General features: G+C 38.6%; 1 protein-coding gene across 3 annotated transcripts in view; it reads left to right on the top strand.

The window, feature by feature from the left end:
• ppm1e (protein phosphatase, Mg2+/Mn2+ dependent, 1E) overlaps nucleotides 1-15,158 on the top strand; it is a 45,292-nt gene that overhangs the window by 18,392 nt on the left and 11,742 nt on the right. For 2 of the 3 annotated variants that reach the window (XM_046041009.1, XM_046041010.1), the window contains exons 3-4: nucleotides 10,872-10,993; nucleotides 14,503-14,702. In XM_046041009.1, the coding sequence (XP_045896965.1) occupies nucleotides 10,872-10,993; nucleotides 14,503-14,702 (322 nt within the window). Of the gene's footprint in view, nucleotides 1-10,025; nucleotides 10,109-10,871; nucleotides 10,994-14,502; nucleotides 14,703-15,158 lie in introns of those variants that run through there. The other variant, XM_046041011.1, reaches the window with a different exon arrangement.

The raw sequence follows: 15,158 nt of genomic DNA, 5'->3' as shown, positions 1-15,158 counted from the left end.
TCATGTGTTGTTGAAGTTGTAGACCCACTGCCTACACAATGGTCTCAGATGTATTGTAGGTTTTTACAGGAGTTTAGTGGCTGTGGAGGGTTTGTTTTCTAATTTTATGACAGATTAGACACGCTTCTCTGCAGCCAACATTGTGCACTTCATCGTAAGTAGAACATGGCTCTGCAAATGCATACAGCAGCACTCTGTGACGTCTCCAGTCACAGTAGCTCCATCATTTCCACGCTGTTTGAAGTGCACTGTGTTACATCAGCAGCGCTCCAGAGGTGTACTTTGGTTATAAGGTAGAACTGCTGAGAGGGAGAAACACCACACAATTTTTGTTGACATCTGCTGTTGTCTTCAGCCGAGCTGTGCAGATTGTACTGTTTACTGTAGATGGGCTTGTCTTGGTCAACACATCTGTACAGTTACTCAAGTACAGTGTTTATATAAAAAAGTAATTTTTTTTAGCATCAACAGCTACGTCTCTACTGAGTCTACAGTAGATACTCAAAAAAACCCCATCTGGGGATGTGTTGTTATTATAGAATAAGTCTCTTGATAATCTGTATTTTTGTCATTCTCGACAACAAAGAACAAAACCAACAATGAATTGATGCCACTAACAAGTACTGTCTGTGTAGCCAAAGACTGATTCCTCTGTGCCATGACGCTCCATTGTTGTTCGAAAACACATCAATGAGCCACTTTGTTGCACCGGGTGACATTATCCTTCATTACCATGAACACACACACTGTACATTATTCTGAGTCGATCCCACATACACCGTCCTGCTGCTGCCGGATGCATAAAACTCTGCGTACGCGCAAACCCAGAAATGTCCATGGTGCCTCTCACTAGATTTATAAAACCGTTGCAAGCCTGATTTCCACTCCCACAGTTCACCATAAACGGATGTAGACACTCGCTTAATCAACCTCCATATCAATCCGTCCATCTGCTCCACTGCACTTTATGCAAGTCTGTCCTGAAAAAACGACAGCACAGAAATTACTTGTTTATGTTCAAGTGACAAATCCCTGTAGTGACAGCAGAAATTATCACTCTGTTCCATTAGAAGCAAAGGAGGAAACCGGGTAATTATAGAGCAGCAAAGTCCACAGAGGAAAGAGATATGGGTGCATTGGGCCAACAAAACCGTCAGTGCTGGTTTCTTTTAACAATGACCTTGCTCTTTCCCTAACCTAAACAAAAAATCATTTATAGATCTGGCTTCTTCTCTGTAAATTCTTACTAGAGCACCAAATGTACCATAATCTGAAAATAGTCCCCAGCAAATGCAGCATTTACAGGAAATTATGTAGCATAAAAAATTAAATTTTTCTGTCCTGGGATTTGTTCACAATAATAAAAATACAGAATAACGCCAGCCATATCATTCAAACGGTAACAAAACATTACTGTAAAATGAAAGTGCTCAACATTTAGATATAGATGTCCGGATGGAAAAGCAAAATGCAGATATATCAGAAGAACAATGTGGATATTTTAAAGCATGAAAAAGCCTGAACATGGATTAAGAACAAAGGGTTTTATCCCTTTTACTTGAAAAATATGCAATAAAGACTCTTTATTTTTTTTATTATTTCCAGCATCAGTGGATTCCTGCCACTCACTATTAGAAAGCCCGGAGACAGACTAAAGCGCCACATGGTGCGTGTGAACTGGGGAGACAAATTAATTCATCAAAGTCATTTGAAAGCCATCTTAAGGGAGAAGCAGCAGTCAAATAAATGCTGTGATTTAGGGGTTACTGGCGCTCTTGTGTAATCCTGTTATGCCCTCTTGAGAACACTGTGTTCACATAACAGTAGTTATTAGAAAATCTCTAATTCCAATTTTTCTTTTGACCACATTTTGGAAAATTTGATTTAGATAGACAGAGGATTTCCTCTCTGTTCCTAGAAAAAAGGCTCTTCCTGGTTCAATAAGAGGAAAGCCTGGTAGAAGGGACCAGTGCCCAAAACAGAACATATCAATAGAGCCAGTGGATCTACACTCTCACCTCCACTTGGCGCAGAAAAGGTTCAATATTTAGAATAAATTAGGAGGGAGCTTGTTCTGTGGGTTTGGCAGCAAAGACGACTGACACCATCGACTGTCATTCACTTGCTTCTGTGTTGCTATGGAAACAACCTTGTTGCTCCACTCCGGGGCTAATTCTGTAGAAAACGATGGTAAAAAACACACACACACACACACACACACAAAGAAACATGGCTGCATGCATGAGTCATCTGCTAACACATACACTCAGAGCTCTCCAGTTTTATCACGGCAAGGAGCCTGTCAAAGCTCCCTCCACGACTGTAGCTAAACACAGCTGCAGCAGAGACCGCACGACAGAACAAAAGCAACACCAAACTGTGGTAAAGACCATGAGAGAAGGCAGCGATCACCTCTGACTCAAGCATACCGCTGTAATCAATGCCCACATGTTATCAACAGTCAAGGCTGTAACCAGGGAAAAATTGTAACTGTGCAGGCATGGGGGTTATGTTGTGAGAAATAGAGGGAAAATCTTACAAGTAGTCGTCTAAAGTAATTTTTGTTAAGCAAGTAACCAACTATTTTGTATTACATTTTCTTCTATCTCTCTTTTATATCATTGTAAACTGAATATCTCTTTTTTTGGTTTTGGGCTGTTGTTGACAAAACAGGACATTTGAAGACATCACCTTGGACTCTGGGAATGTGGGACATTTCTAATTAACGATTAAAGAAGACAATTATCAGATTGATTGATAATGACAATAAAGGTTAGTTGCAGCCCTAGTTACAAGCTTCTATCTGTTCTCTAATTCACATTTGATTTGTCTGATTCTCTGCGCCTTCTCTCTGTCTAAACTGACTCCCTGAAGGTCTGAAGGTGAAATAATAAAATCAAATACTAGCTACACATATGACGTTAAGTGTTTATAGTAAAGTCATTGTCTTTATTCGCAATCAATGAATAAGAAAATAAAATAAGCGAAATTGTCAAAATAAATAAACAAAAGTGAGGTAAAAACAATCAAAAAGATTCCAATACAGCAATAACAAAAAGTACGTACTATGTGAGATTCATCAATTTTTGTTTTTAAAAGAAAGAAAGAAAGCTTTCATGGCCTATACCTCCAGCACCTCTAGTTTATTTCTTGGGACAAATCATCACGCTCGTGGTCCCCTCTCCACTGTAACCTGGAGGACAGAGGACACAATGTGACACTATGAGCAGTGTAAACTCTTTTCAGCATTCAGCAAAAAAAATATGCTCCACTTGACAAAACCTTTACTTTTTGCAGGTTTAAAATGTAAATTATTGAACACTACACACATAAACTGTAGCTAAAACTGCAGTGTTAACATTTAATGGCTGCAGGTGGCATAAGACGTTGCTCATACATACATACAGACAGACAGACAGTATATAAAGCAGTTCCTCCTTTACAAAGTGTTGAGGTTACCAGTCATGTGCAGCATACAGGGGGCGGACACAATAACGGCAACACCTGTACACGACAATCCAATCCAAAGCAGTGGCCTTTTTGGTGATTATTGCTCAGTTTTTGTTGAGACTATCAGAGAAGAGGTGATATTCTGAGATTTGGGGGTTTTGTTGTACTGGATCATTTGAGCTGTGTATGTGGGTGTGCATGTGTCTCCACAAATATTCACAATGAAACATGGCTTACATTTAATCAAAATTAAGAAATAGACGGAAAAGAAACCCGTTGTAAAATAGAGCACAGCAGCATTTAAATATAAAGACTGAAAAATTACTATGAATGTATGATGTTGACCAGTTGAACCAGTCCAACCAGTGCTGTTTTTTTATATTTAGTCAGTCGTGTTGTTGCAGTGTGATAGTGTGAACTGAGATTAAGCTCCCCTTTTAATCCTCCTCCGTTCCACATGACCTCACAGTGATGCACAAACCAAAGGGAGCTTTCATTGGTGCGCCGTGTGTATTCCTGTGTGACCTGCAGCCAATCGGAGCTCCTCAGCTCAGCATCCACCCCCACAGGGCAGCCAGTGGTGGAGCGAGTGAGGAGAGGAGAGAGAGGAACATGTTTCTATGAATGGAAACATGGAGGAGAGGACACTCCTGGTGAACAAACCCAAATACTGATAGTTACACCCTCCCCACCCTCGTTTCTCTCTCTGTCTTTACTTCCTCTTTTATCCACTGAACACTCTCACGTGTAAAAAAATCCCTGTTCATTTTTATAGCATGTAGTATAATCTAGTAAACAGAGACAATGACTAGCCTTTCCTATGTATCCAATGTTAAAAAAACACAACCATACAAGTATTTTAAATGTATTTCTCTGCACAATTTAAGCATATTGATTAACAATGTGTAAGTATGTGTTCATTGTATTTACTGCAAAGGTCAAACCATAAAAAATTCTAACTGAGTTACTAAAGAAACAAGTTTAGAAGTGAATGAGAAAGAATATATCTACATGACACATTTTCATATGCACACCCTCTCTTAGGAAATCTCAACATGGTTGCAGCTAACTGTCCCGCAAACAGAAATTCCATAAAATGATATTATACTTAATAAAATCCAGTTCTAAGGAAAGGTTTCACATTTTTTAAGTCTGTTTTTAAAACAATAGTTTTTGGTCGCTGTTTCCAAACTGGCTAAAGGGATCCCTTATTCATGTAATTCCAAACTGATGGGGGGAAAAGAGAGAATCATCACTTGAGCGACACTGGGCATCCTTTTTATATAACCATGCTACCATCAGTTTGTTTTATTCACTTGACCCATATTTCAAAAAATAGCAGCAATTGAAGTGCAGACGTGCCTCTGTTTGGTAGCTCATGAAAGGATCCAGCAAGATGGGTGGAGTAACATGAAGATGTGTTGCATTGAAGATGATGTCACAGCAGTTTCACGCGTCACTGTGATGATCAGCTAATAATCCCGCCTACATTGAGGGGGCAAATTAATTGAGAAAAGTACAGAGTCAAGCCAAACAGCACCATGCAGTGGAATTTAGGCTTAACTTAACCCAGTAACCAGCTTTAACTGGTAGTTAACCATTTAAACGCTTATAGTTGTTGAAATTCTCTTTACATCCCGATAGCAATCAATAAATCAAATGCTCTGACACAAGAATCTGGTATCTGTGGCTGTTGCAGGACTGTAATAAGCACAGGCTGGTCCAAATTAAATGATTGGCTAGCCTGTCTACCTGCCTTTGGAGGGAGGCCTGAAGGGAGGGGGTGGGATTGCCATTTTGAATGTCATAGACACATAGTTACTAACAATACATGTGTGACAGCTTTGAGGTAAAACGTGAGCTTGTGTCTAACACTGAATCCAAATAACCATATTTAGTTTTTTGGAACTAACACTGGGTCACTATCTAAGGTAAAGTTAACCCAGCATTGTGCTATATTGATCCAAACTGGGTCCATTTTTAATTCAGTGGTATCCTTGTCAAGAATTGTTTTGACCTAAGACGATCCACCGTTTAAGAAGGAGGACAACATATTTCTGCTTACCCAGGAGGTTTCGATGGTTACTGCTTTATGGGGGCATGCTTTAACTACTCTGTTCCTGATGTTTCCAGCCCTTGACCCAGTTTGAGAACAAAATCAAGGATCTGCCGAAAAATAAGTTTCTAAGAGAGGAGAGGAACAAGACCGGATACAAAACTCTCTGGTCCATATAACCTTATTTCTGATACCAACAGTGGCTGTAGTTCATAAAATTGCATCCAAGGAAGACACTTCCAGAAAAACAAGATATTACTGCAGTCCATCTGGATCATTCGTGTTTTTCTAACTAGAGATTTCCCAACTTTAAAATCACACTGAACAGCAGATGTCCATCAAAGTACTTCACACAGAATGAGTAGAAGAAAAAAACAACTAGCCACCTGTGAAACAGATCTGAAGGCCAGACAGGAAAGAATCTGTGCTCAACCCGCAGAACCATTTCTATCTATTTGAAAATGCCTTTAAATGATGAAGCCATTGGTTGTACTATGTTAGCGCCTGCAGTAAGATTGATCTTTACTGTACTGCAGGGGCTTGAGGTGAGGTTATGCTAGAGCCTCAAATCGGCTGAGAATCTTATTGGCTGTAGATGCTTTCAGCAGTTTATCCTCCTGCGCACACATGCGGACTGCAGACTGGAGAAGTGACAGGATGCCAGATATTGTGAATTGAACCGGCATGCTACTGCTGCCATGTGAAACCACGTGCGTTTGTCACATGGACATCACTGTAGTGTTCCATCCAGAGCATCCTGCAACGCTAACCTTAACCTCTGATGCCCCATATTTTATCATGAAGTCTGCCAGCTTTGCATTTTGGGATCAGATCATAGTTTGGGCAGAATCAAGGTGACAAGAATGCTGACTAAAACCAGAAACAGAAAGAAATATCTCATAATACTGGTTGGTGAAAGAGTTTTTTCTCTTAAATTTGTGACTTTAATCTCAGAATTTGAGGTTTTTTTTGCAAATTTCTGAGTTTTATCTCTTAAATTTGTGATTTTAATCTCAGAGAATATCCAATCAATTAAATAATTTTTAAACCTACAGTGGCCCTAATATGCTGCTGTAGTTTTCCCCACACATTGTCCCATGATATGTCTTCATCTTTTACATCAAAGTCTCTTAGACGGTCTCTTCTGCTGCCTGGATAATAGTTTGGAGTATAATACTAATAAACCCCCCCTGGAGAGGAGACAGTTTATCTAGTCCATAAAAGCAGGGATGGGTAGCTCAATGCAAATGTTTTTAAAATTCTCATTTTCTACAATATCTGAACATGACAACTACGGTATGGTTAAGGTTAGGTAAATTAACTATGGTTAATGAATGGTTAGGGTTAGCCTTCTAAAGCACATGGTTAAGGGAAAGATGGTAGTTACGACAAATTAAAAGGTGTATGTTAATTACAGATCTGAGACAAGATGCAAACCCCATCCACTCCCCCAAAACCGCCACACCTTTACAATCCACTTTGCTACATAAAGATCACTCTACTTCCTGCATTAGCACTGATTGTTCGTACTTGTCATGAATTGTGAGTTGTGGAATCGTCCATTGTAAATCCAGATCGTATGTTAATTCCTGTGTCTTACAGTCCATCACATCAGATGAGGCCTGCCGTGATGTGGATACAATAAATTGTCTGGATATATTCGGATATGTCAGGATGGAAATGAGTTAATTGCCTTTTTAATACATTTAACTATTTCTGTAACATGATCGTCAGAAAAGTTATTTGTAGTTTCCTTGGTTGCCATGGAGAGAGGAATATTCCCTGTTGTGTTTCAACTTTATGTCACAACTTTTTCCAACACTACAACATATTGTGAGAGTAGGGAAGAAGAAAGGAAGGGAACTACAGTTTGTTGTTATTTGTTGACAATAGTAAATGCAAGGCAAGACTGTTAATATGGCACGTTGCATTACAAAGGAAATACGGTGAAGTTTACAAAAAAAGCAAATAATACTGTCAGTGAGTACACATGCTTACATGTTGTCCTAGCAAAACTTAACATGACACAAAAAAGGTAATGAAATCAGAGGGACTCTGCGTTATAGTTATGTGGTTGCATCAAATTATTATCAGGCCAAAATAAAATTCTGTAAAATCCTATCCTGATTCCTTTATTTTAAGGGTACAGATAAAAAACTTTTTTTTGCTGTGCTTTCTAAAGTGTTAGAAAGACTTTACTACATATGTTTTCATGGTAAATATGTATGCCTTTCTAGAAACAGGAAAGTTCTGTTTCAACAGGAAGTTATTGTTTTATTATTTTATTATTTAACTTCCTCTTTTAATTCAGAACTTTTTCTCTGGGGAAGCACAGAGTGCTTTTATGCAAGAAAGACACTATGAATGCTTTGTTTATCTACACACTGAACCATGAAAACCGGAAGCAGTTTTAACCAACTTTGCATGGCTAAGCTGTGGAACAGATAACCTTAGAGGTTTGACAGGCTCAAGTATGACAAAGCTCATCAGAGAGATTCTATGAAACTAAGCCATGGATAAGAATTTATAATCAAATACTAAAATGAACCAGAAACCAATGCAGAGATCAGGTGTGATGCCACCACATTTTGTTAAAATATTCTGATAGTAGTAGATATCCAAAGAAGGTTAAAATCAAGGGCAACTGGACTTGGTTGAAGATACTACAAGACATTTCGTCCCTCATCCAGGAGACTTCTTCAATTCTGGGTTAGGGTTAACAACCCCTCAGAGGTTAAATTGCTGAGTTTCCCTACCAGTCAGTCAGAACTGAAGAAGTCTCTTGTATGAGAGACGAAACGTCTTCTAGTATCTTCAACCAAGGCCAGTTGCCCTTGACTTTAACCTTCTTCGGATAACTATGACCTGGATGACTGCGAACCTTCACAGACATAGTAGTACATAGTCATAAATGTAAATAGAGATCTTCTCTTATTTGTGGAAAGCCTAGACGTCTGTCCACATTCGTAGAAATTAATTAGAAGATATTGATCTCACACAGCCGTCTCAGTTAGCAAGAGCAGAGCTGAATTCTTAAAGATGTTCAAGCTGTTTACTGTTGGTTTGGGTTTCCAGTGATTAAACCCATGCCATTTTATAAGAGCCACAGAGGCCCTTTCACACTTAATACGCAGCATTTAATTTGAGAATATATCCCTGTGTTGTACTCAGCCAACCTCAGCTCATTTATTTAGGTACATTACACGCAGTGCAATGACTAAAAATTATACTAACTAGCATGTTATTGAATAGATATTTGAGGATTCTGCTGCCACACTGCTACGTTTTAAATCAATATAATACAGCATGGACTATAAAGGGAAAACAGTCCAAAAAGAGTTGTGCTGGGTATATCTTGGGATGCACTGAACTCCAGTGTTGAAATCTTCAAACATGTAAATGAGAGCAGGAGTAATGTGGAGTTTGACAGAAAGCAATAAAAAAAAGCAGAATTTGGACTATCTAATAGCGAAATATTAGGAAGCTGTTATTCTTGATTAAGAATTGAGGGTTTGGAAGAGGTTAAACCATCTATTAGAAAGAGACTTTTTTGATTTTTACCATATATCCAGGTCTGAATAAGGAAACTGATTCCAGACCCTCGTTGTGAAACATTAATTTATTTGGGACATTCCAGACTGAAATGTCACACAGTCTGTTGCATGAATTGCATTTTGAGGATCCTCTGACTTGGTGATTGTATGTAGCGCTGTCATCAGGGCAAAATTTATCTACCTGAACTAATGACGTTCCCATTAACCGCAGCTGTACTTGTATTTTGTGCTGATTAGCAAATGTTAGCATGCTAACACGCTAAACTAAGGTGGTGAACATTATACCTGCTAAATATCAGCATGTTAACATTGTGTTAGCACACTGACATTAGCATTTAGATCAGAGCACCACTGTATACAGCTTCACAAACCAATGACATGTATTATCTCCCATCTGTTGTCTTAATTAAAACACAACGCGTTAAAAGACTAGACTCAGGTTTTCCCTTCTGATTTGAACCTTGATTATGACCTGCTTATGTTGAAACCCGTCTATGTTTTTATTTGAGTGTTTTATGAACGAGCCACCAAAAAAGGGTTTTAATCAAAACTTCACATTCCTCCTGCCGGACATTTTTGTACTTTTAAACATGTATCAAGGATTCGGGGTATGACTGGCTGCAGATCAGATTTGTCCAGGACAGACATGGAAAAGTTCTTTTAATTATACTTTTTCACAGCACTGAAGCAAGCTTTGATCTTCTCCCCCTTAATTAAGAAGCTAACATCAATTCAGTTGTGGTTTATTTTCAACTTAATTTTAGTGTGTGAGGCAGAGGAAGCTGGGTTACCATGGTTACCTGCATCTGGAGGTGACCTAGTTATCTTACTGATTCATGTACAGCAAGTCTTCAGTCCTTCAAACGACCTCCTCCTCCTCCTCCTCCTCCTCCCCAACTCTTTTTAACCTTAAGAAGAGACACACCTCCTCCAGCACAGCTCTGGACAGATTTACTGCTGTGCCACTGCACTCAAACAGAGCTGTTATATAATCTTCACAATTTTCAAGGTTCAAATACTGGCACCAGCTCACTCTGGCTGACAGCATGTCAGTGGGTCCACAGTCTTAAATTAATGCAGTTAAAAGGTTTAAAATATGCAATGCAGTGATTAGAGGGCTTATTTTGATTGTTCCACCATTTAGCGAAAATGTACTGTATTCTTTATATGTATCTTTTATGTAAATCTTGGATTTAAATTAGCTTTTTCCATTTGAAAATGTGAACTTTTCATGCCTGTTTTCAGTTTTGTGACTATTAATTTTTCAGATAATCCAATGGGTTTCTGCCTTTCTTATGCCAAACCTTCCACTTACACACAAGACATTGTATAATATGTCTTTTAGCCATGCTAGCAGCTTCACTCGCTGGTTAGACGGTGGTTAGTCCAGCACTTTGGTCCACACTAAGATAGCTTGACAACTGTGGGATGAATTACCATGAAGGAAAATAGCAATAAGCAATAAAGCCTCGTGCTAGTGCGGCTGTAGACTATTATTCAGATTTTAACATATTAACATAACAACGGATGCGTTACATTTTTTTTTAAACTGTGTGCACTGTATTTGATATATACAGTATGTTGATACCAATTTCTGTGCTTCTGTGCTTTAGATTAGCTAAAATAAGCTCATAATATCTGCCATATCAGTGTCTTAGTCTGTCCTGTATTAAAAAAGAAAAACCTATATTTCACTGTCAGTCAAATAAACTGGATAAATGATAGAATACATTGTTGATCTCCACACAGGATTATTGCAATATGATTTTTCTAACTAACCAATTCATAACTGTCATCTCTCCTCCCCACAGTAACTGTCCCTGCTCCCTGGCGGCAGCTCTGGCCAGAGCCACAGCAGACAGCCTCCTGCAGACTGACCTCTCCATCTACCACCTCAATAAGACGGTAGAAGATGGAGCTGACCCATTACCACGTGAGTCCCCCGGGGAGCCCACGAGACTGCTCTCTGTCACACATATATACAGGCACAGACAAATTAGGTCTCGCTCTCACATCATCCCACACACATACACAGGCATGTAACCACCAGGGCTTTGTCCCAGTTCTCCCCCGCAAAGCTGCATTAAGTGGTATTTGACCGCTAGAGGGCACAAATTAGACTCCAAAACATCTTTGCAGCAATGAGCCAGGATATACTACATCCACCATGGGTCAACAGATTTTCATTAAAATAGTTATCAGGCTTTGTCTAATTAGATTTTCATTATAGTCAAGTCTGGAATTTTGACATTTTCATGGAAGAGACGAGCATATGTAACATGGATAGATCTGTCTGTCATTGTTAAAAGAGACTCTGCACTGATAAAACACCGAACTGTAGAGTAACATGAGGCTACATGATCAAAGAAACATCACACCAACACTGGATTGTGTATCGACTTAAGAACAGTTGAACACGTTTCACCAGAAGATACCTGATATATCTAAGTAGTCAGCTAGCCAAACCCAAACTTTGCTTCTCTTATCGGCTCATCTCTCTTGCTCTTGGAGATTGTAGTGTATATAGTGGTAGTCTAATGTAAACATTTAATTAATCTAAACATTTGCTTTAATGAATATAGACTAAGATAAGTTAAATAATGTAACTTTTATTACAGAAAATACTGCAAGTGCATATATATGTGTGTGTGTGTATGTATTTGTGAATTATATTCAGTAGTCAGTGTCTGTTAAAGTTGCAGCATTTTTATATTAAGAATTGATCAAATGATTATGTATATTCTAAAAGAAGCTACTCATAGGGATGAACTGTAGTTTATTGTGAGTCACTCCTACATATGGTACACTGTACTGCTGCTGGAAAGACACACAAGAGCAGCAAATGTGTATAAATCCACTGCTGAAAATAGTTCCCAACAAATCCACTATTTACTCCTGTTTGAGTAACATTTGCCAAAAACTAGTGTCCAGCTGTTTAAGTAAAAATTATGTATTTGTGCCTTTTTTTTGAAAGATTTATGTCTTCAGTGAGAACCAGTGGTCTCGGAGCTGAGTGTCACAGACAGGACGGGCAAAGAACATAATAACAAAACTAGAGAATATTCCCAGGCTTATTTAACATTTTTTGATTACCTTGCCTTAATCAGGTTGTCTATTGCCAAAAACACATGGTGAATAAAGCTCAAACTGTTCTGCACAGTTTGAGCCGTGTGTGCTTTCTCAAACTGCGTGTTGTATAACAGCCTGTTTGATGTTGCTTCACTGCACTCTACTGTTAATTTTTTATCGTCTACTAATTGCAAGGTGTTTTGAGTAGGTCTTGATGCCAGACGCAGTGCTGAAACATCTTCATTTTAGCAAGAGGGGGGAGTTGCTGAACAGTTACTTCCCAAAGTGAAATCTAGTATTTGGGCAGTTCATGTACTTTTTTAGAAGGGTTACGGGAGGAAATGGAACATAGTGTAGGCTGGTATGTCTCTTTTCTGTGTCTCTCACGCTCTCTCCATCTCACCAATGACATATTTGGGAGAGCAGAGTGAGAGCGGGGACAATGGCAAAGACAGGATAGACTATTATACCTGAAGCTAACATTAGTAGGTCAAACCCATGTACACACGCAGCCTTTATCTTTGTTATTGCAGAGAGCTGAAGCCCTGATGCCACTTCAGGGCTAGCCTCTGTTCCATTAACTTCTGTAACTCAGTGCAATCTCAATGAGTTTGTTTAATCGGCCTTTCTGAAGAAGTAAAACAGGTCCCTGGGGGAGGAGCATAATTTATAATGACAAAATTTGATTTTTGACAGCAGAAAAATATCCTAAAAATCACTAAACAGTGTCATCTGATTGCCTGGCTGCTAAAGATCCAGATAGGAGCTTTCATTTTATACCTTAATAATATTGGTGGATTGGTGGATATTGTTCAGGCTGTATGCTGCCTGAGTCAAGGATCTGCAGGCACTGCTCAGGGCCGAAAAAGTACTTCCAACTCTCCCTGCATGTTTTTTGGGGAGTAAAATAAATCACATGCTTCTGAAAAGACATTGAAATTGAACAGCAACTAAAGATGAGACACTAAAGGAAAGTGCTCTAGTAAATATGCAAATATTTATCATAAAGTAGTAGGTCTATCAAGCATCTCTGATACGTCTTACACTGCCATTATTGTGAAAAACACCGATTTAATCATAATTTGTTGTTTTCTAGATTAAAAATAAAGGAAAACAAATGCAGGAAATAGCATTAACCTCTGACTTCAATGTGTCTCTCCCACTTGTGAAAACAAACCTACACCCTTGACTATCCATATTCTTAGATAAAAATACTTCAGCACTTGAAATAAACTAAAATATAACATAGTAATTTTAAAAAATGTACCATCCCCATCTAGATGTGGGGTGAACTGCACCATGGCTGGATGGACCATGGTTGCATAACAAGGAACAAGGACGAACAAGGAAGTACCAACCAGCAATCAAACATACTCCAAAACATAATTCTTTTCAAACCTTAATATTTCCTTAATTGAAAATGAGAAGTGAATGTACCTACTGAGACCTCTTAAGAAAGAAAATTAACAAATTAGTATTTATTGAAGTTTATAGACGAGATTAGACATGATTAGTCAATTAATCAATTGGCAGAACAATTATCTGTAACTATTCTGATATTGTTTATTCAGCAAAAATGTTAAATGTTTTCTGATTTCAGCTTATCAAATGTGAGGATTTGCTGCTTTTCTCTGTTTTTTAATCACTGAATATCTTTGAGGTTTAGACTGCTGGTCGGACATAACAAGATATCTGAACAGGTCACCTTAGACTTTTTTTATTTCATAGACCAATGATCAGTCGCTTAATATAGAAACTAATTGGCAGATTCATTCGTAGCTTTTTTCAATTGAGGCAACTGGCCAAAATATAGCCAATTCTTCAGAGGCAGAACTCTAAGACAATAAATTGGGAAAAATGCTTTTGCACTGGCAGCTCCTAGACTGTGGAATGATCTACCTCTGTCCATTAGACAGGCTTCTTTACTGTCTTTACTGTTTTTAAATCTCTTCTTTAAACCCACCTCTTTTCCTTGGCCATTGACACCTGAAGTTGACATTTTTGATTGTATTGATTGTTTTGTGCACTTTGGTTGTTTAAAGTGCTTTATAAATAAATTTTGATTGATTGATAGTGTAAATAATTTTGCAGCTCTAGAAAACATAACGTCACATTTCTCATTGAGTTAAATAAACAAATAGACAGTAAAATTATTGTTGTTGTTTTGCCAATATATCATTACGTGCACTATTCAGTTGGACGTGTAAAGATATGAGGAGAAAGTGTATTAGCTGTATTGGAGAAACTCACAGTTGCTGCAACACACTGAACGTAGAAGAAGGGAGATTTTGATATATTTGTCTCCCATTTTTCTGGGTCACTGTTGGAAGCTCTTTGACTGATTCTGTGTGTATCTGTGTGTATGTGTGTTAGAGATAGAGTCTGTGACGCTAGCCCGGCTGGTGTTTAACAGACTGTTTGAGATGTGCTGCCTCTGGCTGAAGGAGCTGCCCTTCCACCGCCGTCCACAGCCGTACTACGAGACTTCCATCCACGCCATCAAGAACATGAGGCGCAAGATGGAGGACAAGCATGTCATCATCCCCGACTTCAACACTCTCTTCAACATTCAGGTAGATACGACTTCCCCACGCCATGCAAACGCTTGTTGTTATAGCGCCGTCATCTGGCCAGTTGGTAAAAAGGCTTTTTAAAATGTTCTCAGTGACGATCGTAGACTTTATGGTGGCAACTGACAGGTGGAAGATGTACTCAGATCTTTTACTTAAGTAAAACTACAAAAGTATCATCATCAAAATATACTTAATAGTATTATATAACTAGTATTCATTTTGCAGAATGGCCCATTTCAGATTATATATATGATTTATATCATGTCCACACTTATATATTCTACATTCACGCTCGCTTTCTCTCTTGCTCCTCCCCATGAGCTCTCTCGCTCATCCACTCTCTCACTTGATGCTGACGAGTGCATCGACTTTATGAAAAGTTCAACATGTTTTGGCAAAAGCCACCTGAGATGTCAGGTGCCAGCCAGTCAGTCCCAAACCTTGCTTATCTTAGCA

The sequence above is a fragment of the Micropterus dolomieu genome, linkage group LG23 (genome assembly GCF_021292245.1).
Source record: "Micropterus dolomieu isolate WLL.071019.BEF.003 ecotype Adirondacks linkage group LG23, ASM2129224v1, whole genome shotgun sequence".
Lineage (NCBI taxonomy): Eukaryota > Metazoa > Chordata > Actinopteri > Centrarchiformes > Centrarchidae > Micropterus > Micropterus dolomieu.
Note: the sequence above shows the minus strand (reverse complement) of the source record. Positions and strands in the feature narration are given on the sequence as shown.